Raw genomic sequence first — 26,849 nt, 5'->3', positions numbered from 1 at the left:
ACAGTCATGAGTCAGCACGGTGAACAGCAGAGGACTCAGGACACTGCCCTGGGGGGCCCCCGTGTTCAGTGTGATGGTGCTGGAGGTGCTGCCCCCGAACCGGACTGACTGGGGTCTCCCCGTCAGAAAGTCCAGGATCCAGTTGCAGAGGGGGGTGTTGGGGCCGAGCGAGCTTAGCTTCCTGATGAGGTTCTGTGGGATGATGGTGTTGAATGCTGAACTGAAGTCTATAAACAGAATTCTGACGTAAGTGTCCTTCTTCTCCAGGTGGGTGAGGGAGAGATGAAGGGTGGTGGTGATGGCATCGTCCGTGGAGCGATTGGGACGTCCAGTGAAGAGGGCAGTTGTGTCTTGATGTTCCTCATGACTAGCCTCTCGAAGCACTTCATGATGATGGGTGTAAGTGCAACGGGACGGTAGTCATTGAGGCAGGACACTGTGGACTTCTTCGGCACGGGGACGATGGTGGTGGACTTGAGGCACGTTGGGACAGTGGCGCTGCACAGGGAGATGTTGAAGATGTCCGTGAGAACATCTGTCAGCTGGTCTGCGCACTCCCTGAGGACTCTGCCGGGGATGTTGTCTGGTCCTGCAGCTTTTCGTGGGTTGACTCTGCGCAGAGTGTTCCTCCAATCCACTGCAGTCAGGCACAACACCTGCTCGTCCGGCTTGGGCATGGTCTTTCTCGCCATCGTGTTGTTTTGTGCCTCAAACCGTGCATAAAAGTTGTTTAGGGCATCAGGGAGGGAGGCATCACGTTCACAGGACGGTGGCATTGTCCTGTAGTTGGTGATTGCCTGGATGCCCAGCCACATGCGCCGCGCGTCACCCGCTTTGCCTCTCTGATAGCTCTTGACAGGTCGGCTCTCGCTTTCCTCAGGGCCACCTTGTCACCCACTCTGAAGGCGGAGTCGCGGGTCCTCAGCAGCGCACGTACCTCAGCAGTCATCCAAGGCTTCTGGTTTGGGCGTGTGGTGATGGTCTTGGAGACAGTGACATCATCAATATACTTGCTGATGTAGCCAGTGACTGATTCTGCATACTCCTCCAAATCAACAGAATCGCCTTCAGTAGCAGCCTCCCTAAACATGTCCCATGCAGTGCACTCAAAACAGTCCTGAAGGGCAGAGATGGAGCCTGCCGGCCAGGTTTTCACCTGCTTCTGAACTGGTCTGGAGCATCTGATGAGTGGTGTGTATGTTGGTGTCGCCAAACACACATGTGATCCGAGAAAGCAAGGTGGGGGCGGGGCTCCGCCCGGTACGCGCTGGGGATGTTTGTGTAAACAAGATCCAACGCGCTCGCTCCTCTTGTTGCAAAGTTCACATGTTGGTGGAATTTAGGGAGCACTGACTTGAGATTTGCGTGGTTGAAATCTCCGGCGATAATAAACAGTCCGTCTGGGTGTTTGTTTTGCAGATCGCTGATAGTCCGATAGAGTTCACACAGAGCCTCTTTAGCATTAGCACCAATGCTAGCGCTGGGTGGAATGTAGACAGCAGCTATTAGCACGGTGGAGAACTCCCGTACTAAATAAAAAGGTCTGCACTTGACTATCAGGAACTCCAGGAAAAAAAGCTAAACTTAAAGCAGACTTAGGCACATCTCAAATGAGGTGATATTAAATAAAACAGAGTGTCTCCATATAAAATAATGTCACCTCTTTTTATGATTTAATAATCGAACTGAAGGCCAAATCTGTACAGCGATTAGCTCGGGTTTAATTCAGCTGCTCATAAAGTCAGCAGTCCTTAGGCTGCAGTTTCAGCTATTAGGTTAGGTTTGGCCTCTCAAGTCCAGAAAATGTGTATTTAACCTCTGAGGATATTCAAAATGTATGAGTTCATTAAGCGAGTCTAAATATCACACAGGAGACTGCTGTGGCCAGTCAGCAGCTATTCAGCTCTAAAAATTGCTATTTCAGCTGCTCTCTCTCTCCTACTTACACACATACACACATTTCAACTTACTTACCACTGGTCTGTGCACATCCCAGAACGCTCTCTCCTGACTGTCCAGAATTTTCCTCTCGATTTTATCCCTCTTCTTATCGACTCTGGGCAGACAGAGGAGACGGAAGGCAGCAGCCGGCTCAGTTAAGATCCTCTGCTGGCTTTTAAAGCTGCGCTGCAGCACAGCGATCCAACATGAACGCTGCTTTCAAACCAGCAGCACAATAACACAAACAGACAGAAATGCCTGGAAACAAATAAGCTTATACAGCTCTGGAAAAAAAAATCTGAGACCACTTCAGTTTCTGAATCAGTTTCTCTGGTTTTACTATTTATAGGTATATGTTGGAGTAAAATGAACATGGTTGTTTTAAATATTGTCATTTAGAGCATTTATTTGCAGAAAATGAGAAATGGCTGAACGAATAAAAGAGATGCAGAGCTTTCAGACCTCAAATAATGCAAAAAAAAAGAAGAAAAAAAGTCCATATTCATAAAGTTTTAAAAGTTCAGAAATCAATATTTGGTGGAATAACCCTGGTTTTTAATCAGTTTTCATACATCTTGGCATGTTCTCCTCCACCAGTCTTGCACACTGCTTTTGGATAACTTTATGCCACTCCTGGTGCACAAATTCAAGAAGTTCAGTTTGGTTTGATGCTTGTGATCAATTATCTTCCTTCAATTATATTACAGAGGCTTTCAACTTGGTAAAATCAACATTTTAAGTGGTCTCTTATTTTTTTTTCCAAAGCTGTATCTGTCTGTGTGTTATTCTTTATTCAATAATAAACTGCAATAATCATAAATGTAGTTAAATGATAGCAAACCAACACTGATGGGAATCGAGTAAGGTAGAATTTTGCCAGATTTAATAAAGAGTTGCTGTGTGTAAAATTGCACTGAGGGCACCGAGTAGACCAGTGGTCTAAAGCGCTGCCACTATGATCAGGAGATCGCTGGTTTAAATCCAAGTCATGCAGCTTGCCATCATCTGCCGGAGCCCCGAGAGAGCACAACTGGCCTTGCTCTCTCTGGGTGGGTAGATGGTGCTCTTTCCACTCATCACTCCTATGATGTCGATCATCTCATGGCATCTGTGAGCTGATGTATTGTAACCGAGTCGCTGCGCTTTCCTCCAGGTGCTATAATGCTACTCGGCAATGCTGCATCAGCAGCAGTTGGAAAAGAGGCGATGGCTGAATTCACATATGTTGAAGGAGGCATGCACTAGTCTTTACCCTTCTTGTGTTGTGTCATCACTTAGCAGCTAAATGGGTGGGACAATCGGCCTAGCTAAATTGGGAGAAAAAAGATGTGAGAAAATTTGAAATAAGTCTTTAAAAAAAAAAAGATTTACTTACTTAGCTTGTGCTTCAGCTTGCATAAATATGAACTCCCATTTCCTGGCAAAGGCACGCTGGAGCCGTGCTAAGCTCTCCTGGATGGGCACACAGGGAGAGGTCAGAGGGCAGGTTAGATTAACCAGTGCTGAAAAGAGACCCAGGCCTGAACTGCAGCAAGCTTATAATGAATCCTCCTGATACTGGTGTGCAGAGTTCAACTGCTGCTTCATTAAGAGAGAGAGAGACGCTTCAGTCTCAAGATGGGGTTAAAATAACAGCAGCTTTATGTAGCACTGAGCCGAATTAAGGATTTTATGGATATGCATTAAATGGAGTAATCGAACAATTTCGCACAGTTGCTTTGAAAGTGCTGTTAAAAATCTAATTCAACACGGAAAATAAAATGTGTAAAAAGGCCTCACCACACTATAAAGTGCATTTGTAAGCGTCTGAAATGTGGCTAAATGTCTCTAGAGGCCATATTCTTTATTATTTTATGTTTGTTTTTGCGTCATGAAACTGGTAGGGGCATCCAGGATAAATATGAACCTAAAGCTACTGTATGTTCTTCAAACTAGCTCACAAATTTATTGGTTTATTTGGGTAAAGTGCTGTCGTTTATTCACAATCAGCTTAGATTTCCAATGAATAATTAGAAGGGGATTTACATGAGCTGAGCGCATGTGGCGCACCTGCATTGCCAAGATAGCAATGAACGTCTGATGGTGACTGTTGTTTAAATCAGGTTTAAATCAGTTAGTGGTGCATCTGTGTTTTCTGTTGCCAAGATAGCAATACAGCAGAAATGTACCTGAACACACCTCATTTTCCGATCACCACACCTATCGGCGTACATATATTTGTAAGCATCTTTGCTATTCTTAACGCAGCAGGTGGAAGGCGTGAAAACTGGATCTTGGCAGGGTGTAAGATATGTGAACCTTTGGATTTAATAACTGGTTGACCCTGTTTTGGCAGCAACAACGTCAACCAAACATTTGCTGTAGTTGCAGATCAGACCTGCACAACGGTCTAAAAGAATTTTGGACCATTCCTCTTTACAAAACTGTTTTAGTTCAGCAATATTCTTGGGATTTCTGGTTTGAATCGCTCTCTTAAGTTCAAGAGGCCACAGCATCACAATTGGGTTGAGGTCAGGACTCTCCAAAAGGCGTATTTTCTTCTGTTGAAGCCATTCGGTTGTTGATTAACTTCTATGTTTTTTGTCGTTGTCCTGTTGCATCATCCATCATCTGTTGAGATTCAGTTGGTGAACAGATGGTCTTAAAGTTTCCTGCAAAATGTCTTGGTTAACTTGGAAATTAATTTTTCTGTTGATGACAGCAATCCGTCCAGGCCCTGGGGCAGCAAAGCAGCCCCAAACCATGATGCCGCCTCCACCATGTTTCACAGTTAGGATAAGGTTTTGATGATGGTGTGCTCTGCTTTTTTTCTCCACACAGTGTTTGTGTGTGTTCCTTCCAAACAGCTCAATTTTGGTTTTATCTGTACACAGTATATTTAGCCAGTACTGCTGTGGAACATCCAGGTGCTTTTTTGCAAACTTCAAACGTGCAGCAATTTTTTTTTTTTTTTTTTTTGACAGCAGTGGCTTCCTCCGTGGTGTCCTCCTATGAACTCCATTCTTGTTTAATGTTTTCCTTATTGTAGATTTGTCAACAAAATGTTAGCATGTGCCCTAGGTTACTGTAAGTCTTCACACTCTAGGATTCTTCCTCACCTCATTGATCATTCTGCCCTGTGCTCTTGCAGTCATCTTTACAGGATGACCACGCCTAGGGAGAGTAGCCACAGTGCTGAACTTTCTCCATTTGTACACCATCTGTTTTATTGTGGAAAGCTTTATGCAAGTCAACTGTTTTTGAACGTAGATCTTCTGAGAGCTCTTTTGTGAGAGGCATGATTCACATCAAGCAATGCTTCTTAAGAACAGCAAACTTAAAACTGGCGTGCGTTTTTTTTTTTTTATAGGGCAGGGCAGCTTTAACCAACACATCCAATCTCATCACATTGACTGGACTCCAGGTTGGCTGACACCTGGGTCCAATTAGCTCTTAAAAAAGTCATTAGCCTTGAGGGGTTTGCATACTTTTTCCAACCTGCACTGTGAATGTTAACATGTTGTGTTCAATAAAACTATGCCAACATATAAGCAAACATATCATTTTTTTGTGTTTTTTTAGTTTAAGCAGACTGTGTTTGTCTATTGTTGTGACTTAGATGAAGATCAGAACAGTTGCTTTGAAAGTGCTGTTAAAAATCTAATTCAACACGGAAAATAAAATGTGTAAAAAGGCCTCACCACACTATAAAGTGCATTTGTAAGCGTCTGAAATGTGGCTAAATGTCTCTAGAGGCCATATTCTTTATTATTTTATGTTTGTTTTTGCGTCATGAAACTGGTAGGGGCATCCAGGATAAATATGAACCTAAAGCTACTGTATGTTCTTCAAACTAGCTCACAAATTTATTGGTTTATTTGGGTAAAGTGCTGTCGTTTATTCACAATCAGCTTAGATTTCCAATGAATAATTAGAAGGGGATTTACATGAGCTGAGCGCATGTGGCGCACCTGCATTGCCAAGATAGCAATGAACGTCTGATGGTGACTGTTGTTTAAATCAGGTTTAAATCAGTTAGTGGTGCATCTGTGTTTTCTGTTGCCAAGATAGCAATACAGCAGAAATGTACCTGAACACACCTCATTTTCCGATCACCACACCTATCGGCGTACATATATTTGTAAGCATCTTTGCTATTCTTAACGCAGCAGGTGGAAGGCGTGAAAACTGGATCTTGGCAGGGTGTAAGATATGTGAACCTTTGGATTTAATAACTGGTTGACCCTGTTTTGGCAGCAACAACGTCAACCAAACATTTGCTGTAGTTGCAGATCAGACCTGCACAACGGTCTAAAAGAATTTTGGACCATTCCTCTTTACAAAACTGTTTTAGTTCAGCAATATTCTTGGGATTTCTGGTTTGAATCGCTCTCTTAAGTTCAAGAGGCCACAGCATCACAATTGGGTTGAGGTCAGGACTCTCCAAAAGGCGTATTTTCTTCTGTTGAAGCCATTCGGTTGTTGATTAACTTCTATGTTTTTTGTCGTTGTCCTGTTGCATCATCCATCATCTGTTGAGATTCAGTTGGTGAACAGATGGTCTTAAAGTTTCCTGCAAAATGTCTTGGTTAACTTGGAAATTAATTTTTCTGTTGATGACAGCAATCCGTCCAGGCCCTGGGGCAGCAAAGCAGCCCCAAACCATGATGCCGCCTCCACCATGTTTCACAGTTAGGATAAGGTTTTGATGATGGTGTGCTCTGCTTTTTTTCTCCACACAGTGTTTGTGTGTGTTCCTTCCAAACAGCTCAATTTTGGTTTTATCTGTACACAGTATATTTAGCCAGTACTGCTGTGGAACATCCAGGTGCTTTTTTGCAAACTTCAAACGTGCAGCAATTTTTTTTTTTTTTTTTTTTGACAGCAGTGGCTTCCTCCGTGGTGTCCTCCTATGAACTCCATTCTTGTTTAATGTTTTCCTTATTGTAGATTTGTCAACAAAATGTTAGCATGTGCCCTAGGTTACTGTAAGTCTTCACACTCTAGGATTCTTCCTCACCTCATTGATCATTCTGCCCTGTGCTCTTGCAGTCATCTTTACAGGATGACCACGCCTAGGGAGAGTAGCCACAGTGCTGAACTTTCTCCATTTGTACACCATCTGTTTTATTGTGGAAAGCTTTATGCAAGTCAACTGTTTTTGAACGTAGATCTTCTGAGAGCTCTTTTGTGAGAGGCATGATTCACATCAAGCAATGCTTCTTAAGAACAGCAAACTTAAAACTGGCGTGCGTTTTTTTTTTTTTATAGGGCAGGGCAGCTTTAACCAACACATCCAATCTCATCACATTGACTGGACTCCAGGTTGGCTGACACCTGGGTCCAATTAGCTCTTAAAAAAGTCATTAGCCTTGAGGGGTTTGCATACTTTTTCCAACCTGCACTGTGAATGTTAACATGTTGTGTTCAATAAAACTATGCCAACATATAAGCAAACATATCATTTTTTTGTGTTTTTTTAGTTTAAGCAGACTGTGTTTGTCTATTGTTGTGACTTAGATGAAGATCAGAACACATTTAATGACCAATTTATGCAGAAATCCAAGTAATCCCAAAGGGTTCAGAATTGTTTTTCTTGCAACTGTATATCTGGGTACTACAACTAATTCTTTAATGCAGTTTATATCATTATGATATAGGCCTTTTACTGGTTACCTATGATGGTGTGTGTTTTGTTCAGTATTCCAGCTGCAGTGTGCTGCATTCCGTTCTAATAGTAAACTGCATTAAGCGCGACAGTCCACGTACCTCAACTGGCATAATTAACAGAAAAATCACAACAGTCACAATCATGTCAGTGTGGACGGAGTGTGTGCAGGAGGCTGTCGTAGAGAGAGAAAGGAGATGATAAGAGAGTGGAGCAGAGAGAAAGTGAGACGAGGAGAGAGGCGGAGAGATGAGAGGGACAGAGAGCTGTACTATAAAAAGGTTGTGAAGTGGATGGAGAGATAAGAAGAGCATGAATATGAATGCGAGTGTGAAAGTGAAGGAGAATATGAAGGGAGCTTCCTTACTGCCTCGTAGTCCGCCAGCTCCAGACGTGCTTTGTTTTGCATTGTTCTTTTGCACAGGTACACAGCTGCACAGCGGGACATACAGAGGTGTGAATTACAGTGGAAGCATTTCACACGCACACACACACACACACACACACACACAAAATCACACGCACACACACTTACAGACAGGTGTCAATGATTTTTCACGCACACAATTTCACACACTTGCTTGATGTATTCCGAATTCCAAATTTGGTAGCTCACATGAGAGTGGTCCGACAGTTTATGGGGGTTGCTGGGATGGAGGGGGGTCTTTGTGTTGCCAGGTTTCTTAGAAATCCTTGTGAGTTCGCTCATTCGCTCGCTCTCGCGCAGCGCGGGCAAAAGCCATCACATCACACATTCGCCTCTGAGTGGGAAGTTTAAATTTACAGTGACCTGAGATTACGAGCCCCCCCGAGCCAAAGACACACAGATGGTGCAACCTCAAACACACACACACACAAACATACACACACAGTCACTCGCATATCCAGCTGATCTCTGACCATCTGGAAGGATTTGATTAAGCTCATGTGCACATACTCTCATTAAAAGGTGAAGCCTACTGGCTCACTCTCTCCCAAGCACACATACATATATACACACACACACACATATACACCACAAGCATATACTGTATACACAAACTCCAGTGGTCATTAAACCTCTTCTAAACACAGATGTGGCAGCTGGTATTGGATATCGGTGATACTTCAAACACCCTTTAACTCTTAAAGGATCAGTCTGGCTCAAAATCAAAGATCAAACATTATTGATCAATGACACCACTGCAGATCTTTACAATTTATCTTCACCAACATGCCAATCATCAATTATGAAGGTTAGTTATCAAACTACTTGTCAATCACATCAAATATCTGAAATCACAACACATCATCTCCATTTTAATCATATTCAATGCATAAAATGCACATTTTTAGTTTTTAGCTGTATCTGTGCCTGTGTATAGGTGAGCCATCAACAGTGCGCTGTGCAGATTGATTTAGGGCGTGTATGTGTGTCTTTGCTATCGTAACGACGGGAAAAGTACATCTTGTGCGGTTCGAAAAATGCAAACGGCATGTACTAATTCTATTGATTAATCATGGGTTTGTTTTGGGTGTAACGTAAAATAAACCAATCAGCATTTAACTTGCAATTCCTTTTAAAAGTCAGGTGCGCTCTGACTTTGGCAGTTTGGTATCTTAATGGCGCAGCGCTTCTTTGCTTCTCAGCAGAGGATGCAGTCCAGCAGCTCATCTACAGGAACAGCAATGTTATTTTACTGTGTATTCTGTTTGTTGTTGATGTAAAGGTTGGGTTTGTGCACTGCTAAGCATCCTTGCGTTGCGAAGATAGCAATAAACATTTGACTGTCCATGTCTATCTAGGTTCATTTCAGTCAGTGGCGCACCTGTGTTTTCCGCTACCAAGAATGTACCTGAACACACGTCACCTACAGACCACCGTGCCCAATAGGGTTTATATGTGTAAACGTCTTTACTATTTAAACGTATTGAAAAGTCATGAAAACATCTGTTGGCGGAGTGTAAGATAGCAATGAGCATCATGACACGCCTTGCATAGGGTGTAAGCTAGGGCACACAAATGTTTTAGAAAGACTAAATTTAAACAATTACTGTAGAAAACACAGAGGCTGCTCCTCTATTCTCTTCCTTTTAACAGAAATAAAGTCAAATTTGATGCCATGTTGTCTAATTGTCTACTCATTTGGAGACGAAAAGACCGGATATGAAAAATGAGATATTCTGTCATTAAAACGTGGTGATAGGTGGAGTTACACTGTTGCGCTATCCATATACAGCTCTGGAAAATTAAGATAACACTTCAGTTTCTGAATCAGTTTTTCTGATTTTGCTGTTTATCGGTTTATGTTTGAGTAAAATGATCATTGTTGTTTTATTCTCCCAAATTCCAAATAAAAATATTGTCATTTAGAGCATTTATTTACAGAAAATGAGAAATGGCTGAAATAACAAAAAAGATGCAGAGCTTTCAGACCTCAAATAATGCAAAGAAAACAAGTTTAAATTTATAAAGTTTTAAGAGTTGAGAAATTAATATTTTGTGGAATAACCCTGTTTTTTAATCACAGTTTTCATGCAACTTGGCATGCTCTCCTCCACCAGCCTTTGGATAACTTTATTCCACTCCTGGTGCAAAAATTCAAGCAGTTCAGCTTGGTTTGATGACTTGTAATCATCCATCTTCCTCTAGATTATATTCCAGAGGTTTTAAATTTGTTAAAATAAAAAATCTCACCTTTTTTTAAGTGATCTCTTATTTTTTTTCCAGAGCTGTACATGTCCATTTTCTACAGTCATTGGTTTCAAACGAAAAGGAATATATTTTATCTGTACTTATCGTGGTCTTCATGCGATTCCTTGCTGCAAAGAATTTAGGTGCAGATCTAGGCTGTGACTAATCTCTAGTAAAAGAGCTGGGTCTAGAAACGCTGTAGAAATTTCACGCTTTCTATCACACTCTCAAACACGCACAAGAATGTGGGCACACTCACCGTAATCAGTGTTCTCTGGCTCCCAGCAGTTAGAGGGCCAGAAGTACGGTGTCTAAAAGAAAAGATATGAGATAACACTGTTTGTGTAAAGAAAATAGATCATAATATTCGTTATTTGTATTTATTTATTCACTGTTGCATTAAGACACACATATTCAGAACATTTAGTTGAGCCTTCAAAATATTAGTAAATGAGCTGCAGCTTAAATATTGTGGAAGATGTTAATTCTTTGTTTCCTCTCCTTTAATTTGTTTACTGTTTATTCACATCTATAATGTAGAACTCCCCCATAACATGGTGGGAGGCGTTCCTATTCTCAGACTTCTGACCATGGAGAGCTATGTTGTTGATGTGATTAAAATGTATGATCTCATTTCCTTTCTTTTGACAAGCAGTCAGTTGCACTCTCAAACTCTCTGCACTCTCTTACTGTCTAATTTATTTAGAACTGTGTTTTAATGTAGTGTAGTAAATTCACACGGGTCCGTTTTTTGAGACCCGCACCCACCCATATCCGCAGAGTACAGCCCCCACCCACCCGCGAACCCATGGTTATTTCAAAGTTAAATCCATACCCGCCCAGACACGTTAATATTCTACCCGTTACCCACCCGTGCCCATGAAAAATCACACAAATCGAAAGTATTCCCATAGCGCACTTTATTTTTCAATGCGCCTGTGAAAAAAACAACGTGGTGCCAATGAGGCTTCTATAGGAAAAAAGTGCCAAGCTATTGGTAACATGAGACATTGTTTTTGTTTCAAAAGTTTGGTGTTTTTTTCGAGGAAAAAACGTCAGTTTGACAGAGTAAAATCGCCCTGTGCATGTCTATATCTATCTCTGGTTGCTGTGCAGGAACAGTAGCCTATGCCTATATCTAAAAGTAGCAATAGGCTAGAAAAAAGCCAGAACATTGAACAAATGCCAGCATAACAACTAAATAAAATCACATAGGTGGTGTCTTAATATCTAGGCAATCTATCCTAGGTTACTGTGCAGGAACAGTATATCGTCCACAGTCCCAGGTTTGAGCTGCGTTCTGCATTCTTGGATCACAAATCCAGTGAAGGAAAAATCCCTTTCACACGCAGCGCTGGATGCGGGGTTTGAGAGGACACTTCGTGCAATTTTATTATTATTTATAATTTTATTCACGTGCTACCCACCCGTATTTAACTTACCCGCCAGCATAACCACCCATAAAATTTCAGTATTTGTAAAACCCACTCGTTTCAGCATTTATTTGCCCGTGTCTGCGGGTACCCGACCCGGTGCAGGATTCTTCCCTACAGTCTAACTGCTGTTTAAACTTGAGGAGATTATAAGATTATCTTGAGGGCTAATTTCTTCTTTAAGCCAACAACTTATTTAATAATGTTTTTGATGCTCAAATCAAAATCAGTTTTTATTTTTGACCCAAAATTAATTAGTAAAGTTTAGAAAAACACCCTGTCTATATATACAGTACTGCTCTTCTCATTCAATGTGTTTTCTTTCTTTTTAGTTTTTTTTACATTGTAAATTTAACATTGAAGGCTATATGAAAGCTATACAGGAACACGTGGAATTTTAAAAGGTAAAGAAAAAAACAGAAAATGTTTTATACTTTAGTAGCACAGATCTGCACACTCTTGGTATTTTAATCTCAGTGTTTTCATGAGGTAGAGTCACCTGGAATTGTTTTCTTAAGCTCTATACGGACAGGATTAGTTTCTCAGGGGGATGTCTGTGATAAATATTTCACACTTCTACTCAGTGATAAAACTCTTGCATACGGACTGCAATTAAAAAACTGGAGGACCAGTGAGTTTTTTGGCTTTCTCGGTTACATGACATCGCATTCAGTAGAACTAGCTGTTGTGTTTACGTGGGTCTCCGTGGAAACACGCACCCAAAGTGTAATTACGGTGTGTGGAAGTGGACAAATAGCTATTTTATTAAGAGCGAGGAGACGAAACTCAGAGATGTGGATCCGGACTGGACTAAAATTACCAGAGGACCACGGAATTCAGCGAAAAATTGTATGTACTTTTATCAGCGGACAAAAGAAATACACATACAAGGTCGTTCTGGACGGGAATAAAATTGCAGAGAATCCCCCAATAAAAAAGAAAATTACCCCAGAACCCCTGAGAAACTTATCGCATCTGGATAGGGCTTTAGCGTCTTAGAGGAGTTTCTGGAGGTGCTGAACAATAGTCGCTGATTTTCCTTCACGCTGGGCAGCTTCTGCTCATCCCAAATCACCATTTGTCGATCAGTTGATCAGGTTTAGGTCAGGGGATTGTAGATGACATTTTGTTTTTTGTTTTTTTACTTTTTACTACATAATTCCATATATGTCCTTTAATTGTTTGTGTATCTTTAATAATAATCTACAATGAAGAAAATAAATTAAATAAAGAAATAAATAAAAAAAATATTTAGTTAAATTTATGTTAAAAGCTAACATATGAGAGGCCCTGCTTTAAAAGTTAGAAGACACTTTATTATTTACAGCAGATTTACTATCATTAAGGAGAGAATAATTTCTTCTTAGCGATAAACTAATCCAATAAGAACATAAATAATATTACATATTTTATTTATGGTTGGGGTAGTGTATGGATACGCATGATTTCACACAAGCAAATTAATGCAGTGCGTTCTCCATGCTTTCCAAAGCACTAAACTGTACAGTGCTGCACGTCAAACAAACCTGGAATCTGTAAAAAGTGCCGTCGTCTTTAAGTGTGAGCACATGGTCGGAGATGGGGAAGAAATAGCCGTGTGCTGCCATCAACGTGCCCATGTGCAGAGCCTCCACTGCCAGAAACCACAAAAAAAAATCAGTCAGTCAGTTAAACACTAACATACTTAACAGTGATGCCTGTTAGCATTATGATACCTGCTACCAAGTGCTTCTATTCAATTTATTCTTATCCTCTTTAGTCTAAGCATTTGCTCACACACCAATCCCAGCATTTGCATGAACACATACAGTACATACAGTTCTGTAATAAAATAAGAGATCACTTAAAAATTAAGAGTTTCTTTGATTTTACCAAATTGAAAACCTCTGGAATATAATCAAGAGGAAGATAATTGATCACAAGCCATCAAACCAAGCTGAATGGCTTAAATTTTTGCACCAGGAGTTGTATAAATTATCAAAAGCAGAGTGTAAGACTGGTGGAGGAGAACATGCCAAGATGCATGAAAACTGTGATTAAAAACCAGGGTTATTCCACCAAATATTGATTTCAGAAATTGTAAACTTTATAAATATGAACTTGTTTTTTTTTTTTGCATTATTTGGGATCTGAAAACTAATTACTAATTTGAAAACAAATACATGCTCTAAATGACAAAGTTTTTATTTGGAATTCAGGAGAAATGTTGTCCATAGTTTATAGAACAAAACAACAATATTCATTTTATTTAAACATTTACCTACAAATAGCAAAATCAGAGAAACTGATTCAGAAACTGAAGTGGTCTCTTAATTTTTTTTTCCAGAGCTGTATGTATTCACATTCTCACACCTAAACAGACACACACATCAACCCATAAACACACAACTTCCACCCAGATATTTATACAAAAATGAACAGATATACACAATTCTGTTCCACATATCCAAACTGACATTTATACACATTTACACGCCACACACCACTATATTTATGCTGCTTTAACCTTTCAGCCCCCTTCCATGTGCACAGCAGAGAGAGTTACACATTAATAAATGATAACCGATTAATATTTCAACATATTTGCCAGACACACTGGTGAGTGTGAGAGTTTTGATTATAAATTAATAGACCTTTGCTTTTAGGGGATACACTCTGTGGTTTGGGGTAGATTTTCTTCTCTGTAATCACACTTGATGCAGTGTTATTTAATGCTATAAATTCATGAGCTAATTAGCTGGACTCTCAGGAGCTGAAAGAACGTAAAACACTGACTGTGCAGTGCTGAGGTCCTTCTGGACAATCCTATGAATAAGGACTAATTAGTAATCCGCACTTGATATATCAAAAATGAATGATGTGCTTAAATTAATGTTCCAATTTTTCTTTTTTCTACTTTATTTTTCTTTTTTGTTTTACTTGTTGAACATAAGTATTTAATTTAATTTAATATTATCACGATAATTGTTGGTACTGTGCTTAAACCAAAGCTAAAACTGAGTATATAGCACATTTTATTAAGACAGCAAAAAATATACACAAATACATTGAATTTAAATGTATTCCAAAGCATTTCATTTATTTATCAGATTGTACCTGGACTCTAAATGCCCCAACAGGTAACAAATTCTGTGGCTGGTAATTGAATATAATATAAAGTAATATAAATTATATAACGTCCTTGTCTGTCTTTTTTTTTTCTTTTTTTGTCCTGCTTTGATGTCTTTCCCATTGGCTCTTTAAGCACATGGCTCTGTTTTGTAATTGTCTTGTCTCCGCCCCTTCCAGCCCCGTCATCAGGGTTCTCACCTGTGGTCGTTTTTTTTTACCCCGCCCCCTCGCTATCTTAGGATTTTACACTGTAAATCAAATGGTTACGATGAGTTTATTAAGAAAGCTGGAACAGAATGAGCCATGAATTGTGGCCAGAGAAGTGATGCTTCATGAGATTTGGTTCTTTAGCACCAGCAGTCAGGATCACTGATCTGCACTACAGCAGTAACTTTACCGCTGAGAGTAACATTAGCTGCTCTCTCTACAACAGCCAACTTCCCCCAAATAACCAAAATTGCCCTCTGTCTTCCTTTGATTCAATAAACGGAGAAACTTGAGATGCTGACGCTAGCACCTTGGCGCCAATGTGAAACTTACGAATGAGGGCGTTCTGAGGTTGGAGCGCTTCCTGCTGTGCTAACTGACTGACTGAGAGACTTTGTTCATCATGACCAGGCGTACAGTGTTAAAGGGCGACAGGTATTCAGGGCTCACCTTGATCCTCTATGTTCAGGTTCTTCACCAACCACTGCACGATGTCCGAACCTGGAAAAACAGAGAGGTTTACATTTTTTTTTATAATTTTTTTTTACGATTGCTTATGCATGATTTTGAAAACAGGGCTCATTTCGTCAAAACATTTTGGTCCAGCGGTCTAAAGCGCTGGTACTATGATTGGGAGATTGCTGGTTCGAATCCCAGTCATGCAGATTGCCAGAGACCCAAGAGAGCACAATTGGCCTTGCTCCCTCTGGGAGGGTAGATGGTGCTCTTTCCCCTCCCCTCACTCCAAGGGTGATGTCGATCAGCACAAGGCGTCTGTGAGCTGATGTATCAGAACTGAGTCGCTGCGCTTTCCTCCAAACACGCTGTGATGCTACTTGGCTACTCAGCAGTTCAAAAAGAGGCAGAGGCTAACCTAACCTGTGTCGGAGGATGCATGTGTTGTGGCATCACTTGTGATGGGGGGCTAGCAGCAGAAGGGATGGGACAATTGGCCACTGTTGGAACCTTAAGCAATGCCTTTAAAGGAGAAATCTGGTGTTAAATGGACTTGGGATGTAGTAAAACATTATCACAAGCTTTTTGCTTTTTGTAACTTTTGTCCAGTAGCTTCAAACTTCATTGGTAGAATTCTGAGAGCCCTGACATTTAAAATGAGGCTCCAAAACACTATTTATACAAACAAACAAATAGGTATCATCCATTTCCACAGAATTTATTTTGCAATCTGTTTCTCTATCCTACCTATTGGTTGGTGCTCATCAGTCAAATTATCGTGACTTTTTAATTACAAGATGGCGGCGCCTAGAGAACTACCTGAAGGTACAGTGTGTATGAAAAGAGTCTTAATATTCAATTCTGCGTGTGCGTGCTTCTTTGGAATTAGTCCACTTTACCCCTTATCTGTCTTGTTTTCTTCTTCTCTTTGTCCTTCCTGTTCCTCTCCTGCTTCTCTGCCTGTTTCTGTGATTCCCCCAGCCTGTTTTACTGTCTTTCCCATGTGCTCACTTCTTACACTTGTTTGTTTTATTAAATATTATTACCTGCAATAACATCCGCCCTTTCATCCCTAAATATTCGTAACAGGAATATTCCTTACATTACATTCTTTACAGCTTTCGTTTTATCAAATGTATGTGTGGCAAAAGCATTAAGAAATCACTATACTACAGGACAAGAGCAGATTTAGAAGCAGAAATGCAGAATGTGTGTAAGTGCTTAGTAGATTACTGTGTTTAACTTCCATTACAGGGGACTGCAGAGCACTGGGGGCGCCACTCATGACACATTATCATGTTTTCTTTGCTCAGCTCATGAAGGGCTTCATAAAAACCTGCTGAGATGATTCAGGTGTGTTTGAGCAGAGGAAATATTAAAGCAGGCAGCTCTCCGGATTGTGTTTACTCCTGTTCTAAAACACCTGCTTCTAATCATTAGCTAATAGTCGAGACCTTTAGGAGTTAAGTGTTACACCTTGCCGAACTCCACAGGCACTTCAGTTAGACGCCTCTGGTCTAGGTCATTTTGTAAATGAATATGAAAATGAATCACAAATGGAAAATGACTGTGAATTAAAATCACAGTAGCATTAAGATTTTTTGATAAAAAAAAGTTTAAGTAATGCTGGATTATTTTTGTGTCTGTTTATTACAAAATTAGAAAAGATAGGTTGTAGGGATTGGGAATCTCTTACAGCACCTTACATTTGATTCGATTTGATTCGATATGATTGATGAGTCTGCAATGTGATTATAAACTGATTATTGATAAAGCATCTTTTTTTTTTTTTCTGTTTAGAAAGGCATTACAGAAAAACATACAGAGTTACTTATTAAGAGTTTTAACATTGCCTAAAATTATTGAGCATCCATAACAAAACTATATACATCCAGGGAATACATTTGCATATCAAAAAGTCCAGAGCAGCAATCGAAAAAGAAAAATGAATATAAATAATACATTTATACATAAAAAAAAATATTCAGTCCTTAAACCAATCAGAGTTACATCATTAGCTTAAATTACCACTCAAGTGTTTCCTTCTATGTATATTTCTAACAAGTCATCTGGTCTTATTTCTAATATATACTTTGTCCATTTATTCCAATGTTTTTTAAACAAATCCAGATAAAGCATCTTGATGCATCTTTTTCTTCTTTACAGGATTTATTTTTCATTGTGACTACTTAGTACTTTTAAAGTAAACTATCTGTAAAGATCCATAAAGAATCCCACTATTTAATAGCTGTTTGACACTGTTTCTATTTATTCTGAAAAAAAAGCATAAGCGTAGCTATTTTAAAAAACTGCAAAAAACTTTGTTGCCGATTTTTTGTTTACTACATACAGAAATTTGAAAACACAACCTGTCCCTTACAGTGTCATGAAATGTATTATGAACCAATAGAAGTTCTCCAGAATTGACTAAAATAAACTCTTCTTACACTGACTTTTATTTAAAAAATTAAGAAAGTTTTATTTCTCTCCTGTAAAGTTGCCTTTTTGTAGAAACATGTTTTTCATTGGACAGCAACAATATACTCAGCTGGTTTTAATGTTGTGGCCTTCTGTGTTCGATCTGTGTATGAATACAGTATTATGCAAAGTATATAATAGAAAGTTATACATTTTAATATAATAAGCTTTGTAATGCTTTATATAGTTGCGCACAGAAATGGGTTCCCAGAGTAGCTAACTTGATATTTAAGTGCAAGTAAATTTGAATAATTTACCTTACAATAATAGTAATAATACCACAATGACAAGAATGATAAGCATTATTTGTTTGACATTTATTAAAAGTAAAAAAGTAAAAATAGCAGCTAATATAGTGTTAAAAGCAGTTTAGATAAAAAACGAAAAGCTTATACTGCTATAGAAATATTAAAAACATTTACTGAGCATTTAAAATCTTATTATCTCAGCAGACAAACCAATAAAGCACAATATATTCATGACGGTAATATTCTAATCATGAATATCTTTTTAAGCAGTGCTATTTTAGTCATACATTTCAAGTCAAATGAGCGCTGAATGTTAATATACACAGATTTTTCTATAAAAAAAAAACTGTTTATTTACAGTAAGCTTAGATTTCCAGATTTCCACTAAAGCAGCAGCGTTAGCATGAGCGGATAAATTAGCAGGTAAATGCTGCCCAACAGCGCTACACTGAGGGGAACCCTAAGTGTTTTCGGTAAGGCAGGGCATAATTAGCTAGCGGTTCGCCCCCCGAGCTTGTTTTAATATGGTAAACGTGCAGACTACAGTCTGATATACTCTCCTCTGAACGACTCTGAAAGAGCAAGCACTTAGCACGGTTACCAGGTAATGCTAATGCCGCTTCAGCAGTGCTAGCCAGCATTAGCAGCAGGCTACAGTCTGATAATACTCACCTCTAAACGGCAAAAGAGCTAGTGCTTAGCACAGCTAGCTGGTAATGCTAATGCTGCTAGCCGGGGTTAACAGCAGGCTACAATCCAATATATTCACCTCTTAATTGGCGAAAGAGCTAGCGCTTAGCATGGTTAGTGGCTAATACTAATACTGCTCCAGTCTTAGTGCCTCGGGCTAAACTGAAACTCCTGTATAACACTGCACTTTCGTGGAGTGGCTTTACTGCTCCTTACAACCTGACTCGTAAAATTCATACACAAGACGCACCAGATTATAAAATGCACTAACAATTTTTTGGAAAATTAAAGGATTTTAAATGCACTTTATAGTCTGAAAAGTATGGTAGTTTAGTTTATGTGAGTAGAGGATAAAAAATTAACTTAAACCTGCAGATTGTCGCTCCTTTGCAGCTCCATCTCTTTTACTTTTTTTATTTTTACAGACAGAAAGAACTTTTTGTTTTGTTTTTGAATACCACACTAGTCCCAGAACATCTGTGATGCCCCAGATTTGAAGACATTCACAGCTGAAAACAACTCAGAACCGCCAGCCAGTGGTCGTTGAGAAGAATTAGGTCTCTGTGTGATCTCAAACACTTTCCACCCTGAGGATCTAGACCACTAAATGTCAGCTAGTATACTGTCCTACTAATAAAGACATGTATGTAGTCAGTGTGGGTCAGTACACATCTGCATACAGAACAGACCAGCTGAGAGCAGCACCAGAGGCAGAACCCACACCAGAGGTAGTAAATTCTCCTCCTCAGTCAGGACGCATATGGAACAGAGGGACTTTAGGTCTGACCTCGCCTTTTTAATGGCTCTATCTTTAAAACAGAGAGAGAGATACGTGATGAAATTGGATTTGTGGACATTTCAGGACACCTCAACACATTTCTTTCTCCTTTCGTGCGTCCATTTATCAGTCCCCTGTCTTAAATTGACTGCTTATATCTCTCTCTCTCTCTCACTCCATGTCTATATCTCTCCCTCTATCTCTATATCTGTCTATCTCTCTAAAGGGATTACTGGCTTGGGGGATGTAGAGATTTATAACTAAGTGAAGCTACAGAAAAGCTATCAGATGGATTAATGATGAATCATTAAAGCACAGAGCAACGTAATCTCCACTGATTTAAACCACCCACCCCCCAACACACACACACACACACAGACACACACACACACGCAAATCTATCCATCACTTGTATTACATATTTTTCTATCTTAACCACAACTACTTAATTTGTGTAAATTTCACTTCAGGAGCCAAAAACCTATAAATACTTTACAAATATTTTTTATGTGGGCATTCATAGTGAAATCTGACTAAATTACCAGGCCATTACCATTACCAAATTATGTCAAAAGTCTCTGCAAAATAGAAATGCAAGTTTATTGCACGAGAGATTATACACTGCCTGGCCAAAAAAAAAAGTCACATATTTCTTGATTCAAGATCTTGCAGCAGCATTGATGATGGTAGAGTCTGACCGCTGCACAAAGCCTTCTCCAGCACATCCCAAAGATTCTCAATGAGGATAAGGTCTGGACTCTGTGGTGAACAAATCCATGAATCCTGGCATTGTCATCTTGGAATATGTTTGTGTCATCAGGGAAGAAAAAAGTGCCATATTTAGCTTTGAGGACAGATCTGCACACTCTTGGTATTTTAATCTAAGTGTCTTCATGAGGGGAGTCACCTAGAATATTTTTCAAAGCATCTTGAAGGTGTTCCTGGAGGTGCTGAACAATAGCTGCTGCTTTTCCTTCACGCTGTGAAGCTCCAGATCATCCCAAATCACCATCTCAGTTAATCAGGTTTAGATCAGGAGATTGTGGAGGACAAACACTTTTTTAAAACTGTGTACTATGTAATTCCATATGTGTCCCTTAATTGTTTTCATGCCTGTATCTACAATGTAGACACTGTATTTCAGTTTTGGCAGTTGTGCATAGAAACTGGATCATGGCTGAAATATGTGGATTGGCCCGTCACTAAACACATTGAGAAAGTTTTCTTTTTCAGTTCACCCATCTTTCTGTTTTTCTGACACACTTCCAGACTCATGCCATCTGGCAGTGCTCCAGGGCTTCTGAATGTGAAGTAGAGTTTTATTGCGCTAAAAGCTGAATCTGCACCTTCTTCCCATCAAGTGGACATTATGAAATAAGCTCTTCTCGGTCTGGCTGCTCTGGGGGCAGATTTTAATGAGCTAAAGGGGACAGAGTCTCCAGCAATACGGCTGGAAAGATAATAAGACAAACACTCACACAATTTAAATGTGAGCTGGGATGTGGACGTATATAAAGTCAAGTTGTGAAGCTCGGAGAGTCTATGGATGCTGAGTGTGGGAGCGCTGATTGGTTTTCAGCAGAAATGTGATTACATAGAAGAGTGGAGTGGATGCTAGATCAGCAATCTTGCTCAGACATGTTTGATAGATGCAGGCCTTCACTCTCATCGACCAATCAAATGCTCCATTTCAAAATCTAATCTGAACCTAACCAATCATTTCTTGACAAGGCCAAAGAGCTCTCATTAAGCCAGGGATGGAAAGAAATAGAGAGGGAGAGGAAGAGAGTAAAGAAAGGGAAAATTTAATTCTATTAAAATGAGCGATCTGATGGCGAGAGAATGGCCACTTTCTTCTTTCTTGGAATCTCAGAATCTCTCCATCCATCTCTCCCTCTCTTCCGCCCTACATCTCTATCTCTCTCTCCCTCCTTCTCTTAGTCACACTCCATCTTTCACCGTCTCTTGACTTCTAATGCTGCATTTACGTTCGATTTTCCGCACTTAAGCATTGCTTGGCATAATGCGAGAATATGGATTACGTCGTGGAATATTGGTCTTCATCATTTTTCGCTATTTGTTACACAGCAGATTCAAAAGTGGCAAAACAACATCAGTGTTTTCTTAATAGACCTTTAGTGCCTTTTACCTAGCACTGGAAAACATAAAATTACATCTTTACTACAACAACTCTCAGATATCTGTACTTTTACCCCCCAAAACTGAATACAATAGGAATATTTATAAATATAATTAATAAAAACGTGATCAAAACAAATGTGGAATTATATGTATCATACTGATTTTAACATTCTTTCAGATTTTTTCTTTTTTTCCTAATTCATTTATTAATACCAAACCCTCTACCCGTCTATGTTTACATACTGTCTCCTCAAAAACATACTACTGTGTTTGTGCACTGCAAAAAAATCCACTGGCAAAAATTAGATAGAAACTGATGTAAACTGAGATGTAAATGCTTAAATTAAGCAAAAAAAATCTGTCAATTGGCTGAGCAAAATTTTCTTAGAAAGATTTCTTAAAATAAGAAATCACAAAGTCTTAAAATTAGTGATTCAAGTAAGACTTAAATCAAGCAAAAAATCCTTATTTTGTGGCTTAAATTTGTACACAAGAATTAGAATACTTGACTGGTGACTTTTTGTGCTTTCAAATGACTTAAAACAAGGTGAAAATTCGAAGAGATCATCATTCCTAAAATAAGTAAAAACCAATCTCACACTTACAATGCTTAGTAAGAGAAAAAGTCTTATCAGAGAAAAAAATAAGTTTTACTGCCTTAAAATTAAATCATTTAACTTGCTAAGATTTTGTTTTTTGTAGCGTGGTCATCCAATCTGTGACATGGAAGTAATATGGTAGAGAACCCAAACACAGAAAAAACTGAGCAGGTGGTACCAAAGAAAAATATTGTGTATATTATTCATTAATATAATCCTTAATTTACAGTAATTTAGGTAAAATGTTCAAATTAATTGTAATTCTAATTTAAGGTCATATCACCAGGCATTCCCCTATTTTTTTATTGATTAATGAAATAATAAAAATGATATAGGCTTTTTAATAACACTACATCTTACCAGAGAAAACACTGGGAATCTTTGAGAGGAAACTCTTCACCGTCCGAATAGGGATACCATTTTTCTCGTCCTGCATCCGGGCTATCAGGTCCTCCATCTGAGACAAAAATAGAGAGAAAGAACAGAACAGAAACATGAGCATCACTTTCACACTCATTCCCTTTATTCAGAGCACAATCTGCTGTGCTGTTTGCTCCTGAGGCTCAGGAAACTGCCACTTGCTGACGTTCCAAACATCAAAGAACTTCTGAACGCCCAAACATCTCTTCCAACGATCCCACCCACCTGAATTATCAGCTCTGAAAAGCAAAAGCAAATTGCATGTTTGGCAAATTCTACAAGACTGCCAAAAGTGCAGAACAGTGTCATCACAGATGTAATTAAAGTGAGCGAGACACTGAAAGAGTGAGTGTGCTTTTAGAGGTCACACACACACACACACACACACACACACACACACACAGAGGCTGTTTGGAGCACGATACAGTCATCTAGTACAGGGGTTCTCAACCTGTGGGCAACCGGTGGGAAGTGAAGCAGAGATCTGTGCAGGACTTCTTTTTTAAACGCGCTCCTGTCCGCTCCCGCAGGTTTTAGTCTCGTTACTTTACTCTAATATTTATCAGTCATATCTTGAAGGTTTTTTTTGTCAAAGCATTTTTTATTAACTGCTCGTAACTGCTTCGTTTTTTTTCTTTGCAGCTTTCCTTGAGTGTCAGTTGTGCTTTTGTTATACTCTAAAAGTACGTTTTTTTTAATTACATTTCTTAGAGTTGTTGAATGCATTGACCAAGATTTAAGCACTGATTGCAGCCAGATCAAGAATCTTGTAGTAGAGGTTGATTGAGACCTGTACACTGGATGAAGGGATTGATTCAGGAATTAAAAGAAAAAATCAGTTAAATGAAATTATTATTTATTTATTTATTTATTCAATCTTACTTATGGATTAGTTGTTTTCATACTGTTTGATACTCATGAAAATCATTGCGTGATTATTATAATTTTGTAGACTATTTATTAATTTGCGGGATTTTCCTATATGTGTGTGTGTGGTCCCACTCCTGCATCGCCCGGATTGATTAACCTCCGGCTCCCGCCAATAACAATTAATTTCTGTCCCGTACCATAAGATATTCTGACGGGTCCCATGAGTCTCAAGGGACTCCCACGGGAGTGCAGACCTCTACAATAAAGCACTTAGTGGTTGGCCTGCTTGGGACTTGGGCCTTTTTAAATTAGAAAATTATAAAAGGTAAAATTATAAAAGCTCTGTCATGTTAAAACGGTATACACTGCATAAATATTTATAAAAACACAAAACCAGAAACGCTTTGCAGCTGTAACTCAAATAAAATACAAATTAAACATCATTAGTTTGTGGAGGTTTCAAGTAATGAAGTACATATACTTAGTTAAGCGGAAATGTTGGGTATCTATACTTTACTGGAGTAATCCTTTTTACTTGTACTTGTTACATTTTCACACAATTATTTGAACTTTTTACTCCTTACATTTAAAAAATAGCCTCTTTACTCTCTGTTTTTTTTATTCCAGCTTCTCATCTTTTTTTTTAATAAAACCCATATCCAGATAAATCTCTCCATCTAGATAGAGTGAATCTGATATATAAACATGTACCATTCCGACTCCATATTGGTTTATACGATTCATCACAACTGCACACATCACGCCGTCACACTCCTGCAAGAACATAGCAGACGTATGTAGTCTAGTATAAAGATGATCTGTGCAGAGACTCCAGACTTAGTCCAACTAATCTTCTTTAATATATTTACGTTCTACTAAAATACATTTATTTTCAATGGGCATATATACAGCTGAAACAGGCAGCCTAGTGCATCCCTAATTTAACAACATTATCATTCTAATATAACATTATAGTCATTATGGCTTTTAGAAAAATGTGTTTTGGGGAGGTAGGAGGGGGGGTTAGTGCACTATAGGACCCTGTGGCGTGGCCTAGGCTTTTGTTCTTAATGGCATTTTTTTAGTTTTACATTACTTTTACTTTTATACTTTACGGAGATGTGAAAACAATAATTTTACACTTTTTACTCAAGTAAAAAGCTTGAGTTAACACTTTTTTAAAAATCCTAGTATCTATACCTCTACCTAAGTAATAAATTTTAATACTTCTGACACCTCAGTTTGAGTCCATGCAGCTGTGGGCACCTGATTCAGACAATTAAAACAAGTTAAAAGGTTTAAAAAGAAATTAAAAGATTAAAACAACTTGACAAAAATAAGTAAAGTTCTGTTTTATTGTGGGCTGTTATAAACCAGTGGGCTGTCAGGTGGAAACGGTTGACAACCTCTGACCTAGAAAACCACCAGCTGGAGAGACTGAGAGAAAAGAAGGAGAACATATCGCTGGTTTACTGGTACATTACAGAAATGCTGATTAATGCAAACTATCCCTGTGAATTCAAATCGAATAAAATGAATCCAATAAAACTAATCTGAAGACTCACGTCATTTAAACTCCCTCAGAGTGGTATATAATGAGGTCATGTGACTGACAAGAAAGCAATGCCTGCACTACAATTACTACTTCACACAGTTCTGTGCAGATCTTTATAGAGCTGAGCTGTCAGAGACACAGCTAACGATGGGCTCGTATTCATAGTGCACTGCAGCACACTGCAATATGAATTTTTCACCGCTGTTGTTTAGGAGGGATTATAGACAACAAAGGAAAGAGCAGAAGAACAGAAAGTATCTAATGTACCTTCCTGACATATACAATGTGCCCTATATTTTACCCTGTGCAAAACACATCGTGATGCTCATTACTACACGGAATTTAAAAATATATTTCTAGAATACACTATTGCAATAAAATGAAAATTGTATAATTAAATTGTATTATTATTATTATTATTATTATTATTATTATTGTATTATTGCATATAGATATGATATGGCACACCCCTAACTGAGATATTACAAAATACAAAAAAATGATCAAATTTGTAACATAATCAATGATCCAGAATTCCATGATACTAATAATGCACTAAATATGTAAAATATCTTCATATATCCAATACTGAAGTAAAATGAATGATACTGGAGAGATATAATCTGTCTCTAGTAGATACAGCTTTGGAAAAATAAGAGACCACTTATGATGAGTTTCTTTGATTTTATCAAATTGAAAACCTCCGGAATATAATCAAGAGGAAGATGGATGATCACAAGCCATCAAACCAAGCTGAACTGCTTGATTGTTTGCAGCAGGAGTGGCATAAAGTTATCCAAAAGCAGTGTGTAAGACTGGTGGAGGTGAACATGGCAAGATGCATGAAAACTGTGATAAAAAAACAGGGTTATTCCACCAAATATTGATTTCTGAACTGTTAAAACTTTATAAATGTTTTCTTTGCATTATTTGAGATCTGAAAGTTCTGTATCTTTTACTATTTCAACCATTTCTCATTTTCTACAAATAAATTCCAATTTTTTTTTTGGAATTTGGGAGAAATGTTGTTTATAGTTTATTGAATAAAACAACAATGTTCATTTAAATCAAACATAAACCCATAAATAGCAAAATCAGAGAAACTGATTCAGAAACTGAATTGGTCTCTTAATAATTTTTCAGAGCTGTATATAATGGGAAAGGAGAACAGTGTGATTTTGTCTTTTGCTGAAAACAGCAAAAACGTAGTACCCTGATGCGATAATTAGGGGTGGGTAATATGGCACGATATTTCAGGGTGATCGATATTATTGCATACAATACAATACAGCACACCCCTATTAGGAATATATCTACGCTTATGGTGGTTTGTAAGAGATGTGTGTTCAGGTAAATTTCTAAAGTATTGCTATCTTGGAAATAGAAAATGTGGGTGCATAATTGACTGATTTGAACCCTGACAACAGTTAACACTCAGATGTCCATATCTATCTTAGCTTTGTAGGTGTGCGATGCGCTCAGTATGCTTACACCCCCACTCGATACACACACATGTGGACATGCTGGACATGTGGACATACGCACAAACCCAACTTTTACATCAACAATAAACAGAATACAGAATAAAATTACAGAAACA

At 38.7% G+C, this 26,849-nt stretch overlaps 2 protein-coding genes across 5 annotated transcripts in view; both read right to left on the bottom strand.

Annotated features, from left to right (window-relative positions):
- Positions 1 to 26,849, bottom strand: part of slc22a15 (solute carrier family 22 member 15) — a 239,121-nt gene that overhangs the window by 31,780 nt on the left and 180,492 nt on the right. The gene's annotated exons all lie outside the window — the stretch shown is intronic.
- rgs7a (regulator of G protein signaling 7a) overlaps positions 1 to 26,849 on the bottom strand; it is a 97,806-nt gene that overhangs the window by 13,590 nt on the left and 57,367 nt on the right. For all 4 annotated transcript variants that reach the window (XM_049463872.1, XM_049463871.1, XM_049463873.1 and 1 more), the window contains 7 exons: positions 22,765 to 22,861; positions 15,464 to 15,514; positions 13,222 to 13,328; positions 10,522 to 10,573; positions 7,956 to 8,020; positions 3,317 to 3,393; positions 1,975 to 2,056 (listed from right to left, as the gene is read on the bottom strand). In XM_049463872.1, the coding sequence (XP_049319829.1) occupies positions 1,975 to 2,056; positions 3,317 to 3,393; positions 7,956 to 8,020; positions 10,522 to 10,573; positions 13,222 to 13,328; positions 15,464 to 15,514; positions 22,765 to 22,861 (531 nt within the window). The remainder of the gene's footprint in view (positions 1 to 1,974; positions 2,057 to 3,316; positions 3,394 to 7,955; positions 8,021 to 10,521; positions 10,574 to 13,221; positions 13,329 to 15,463; positions 15,515 to 22,764; positions 22,862 to 26,849) is intronic.

Source organism: Astyanax mexicanus, chromosome 14 (assembly GCF_023375975.1).
Source record: "Astyanax mexicanus isolate ESR-SI-001 chromosome 14, AstMex3_surface, whole genome shotgun sequence".
NCBI lineage: Eukaryota > Metazoa > Chordata > Actinopteri > Characiformes > Acestrorhamphidae > Astyanax > Astyanax mexicanus.
The sequence above is the reverse complement of the archived record's forward strand: the minus strand, read 5'-3'. Positions and strand labels throughout refer to the sequence as shown.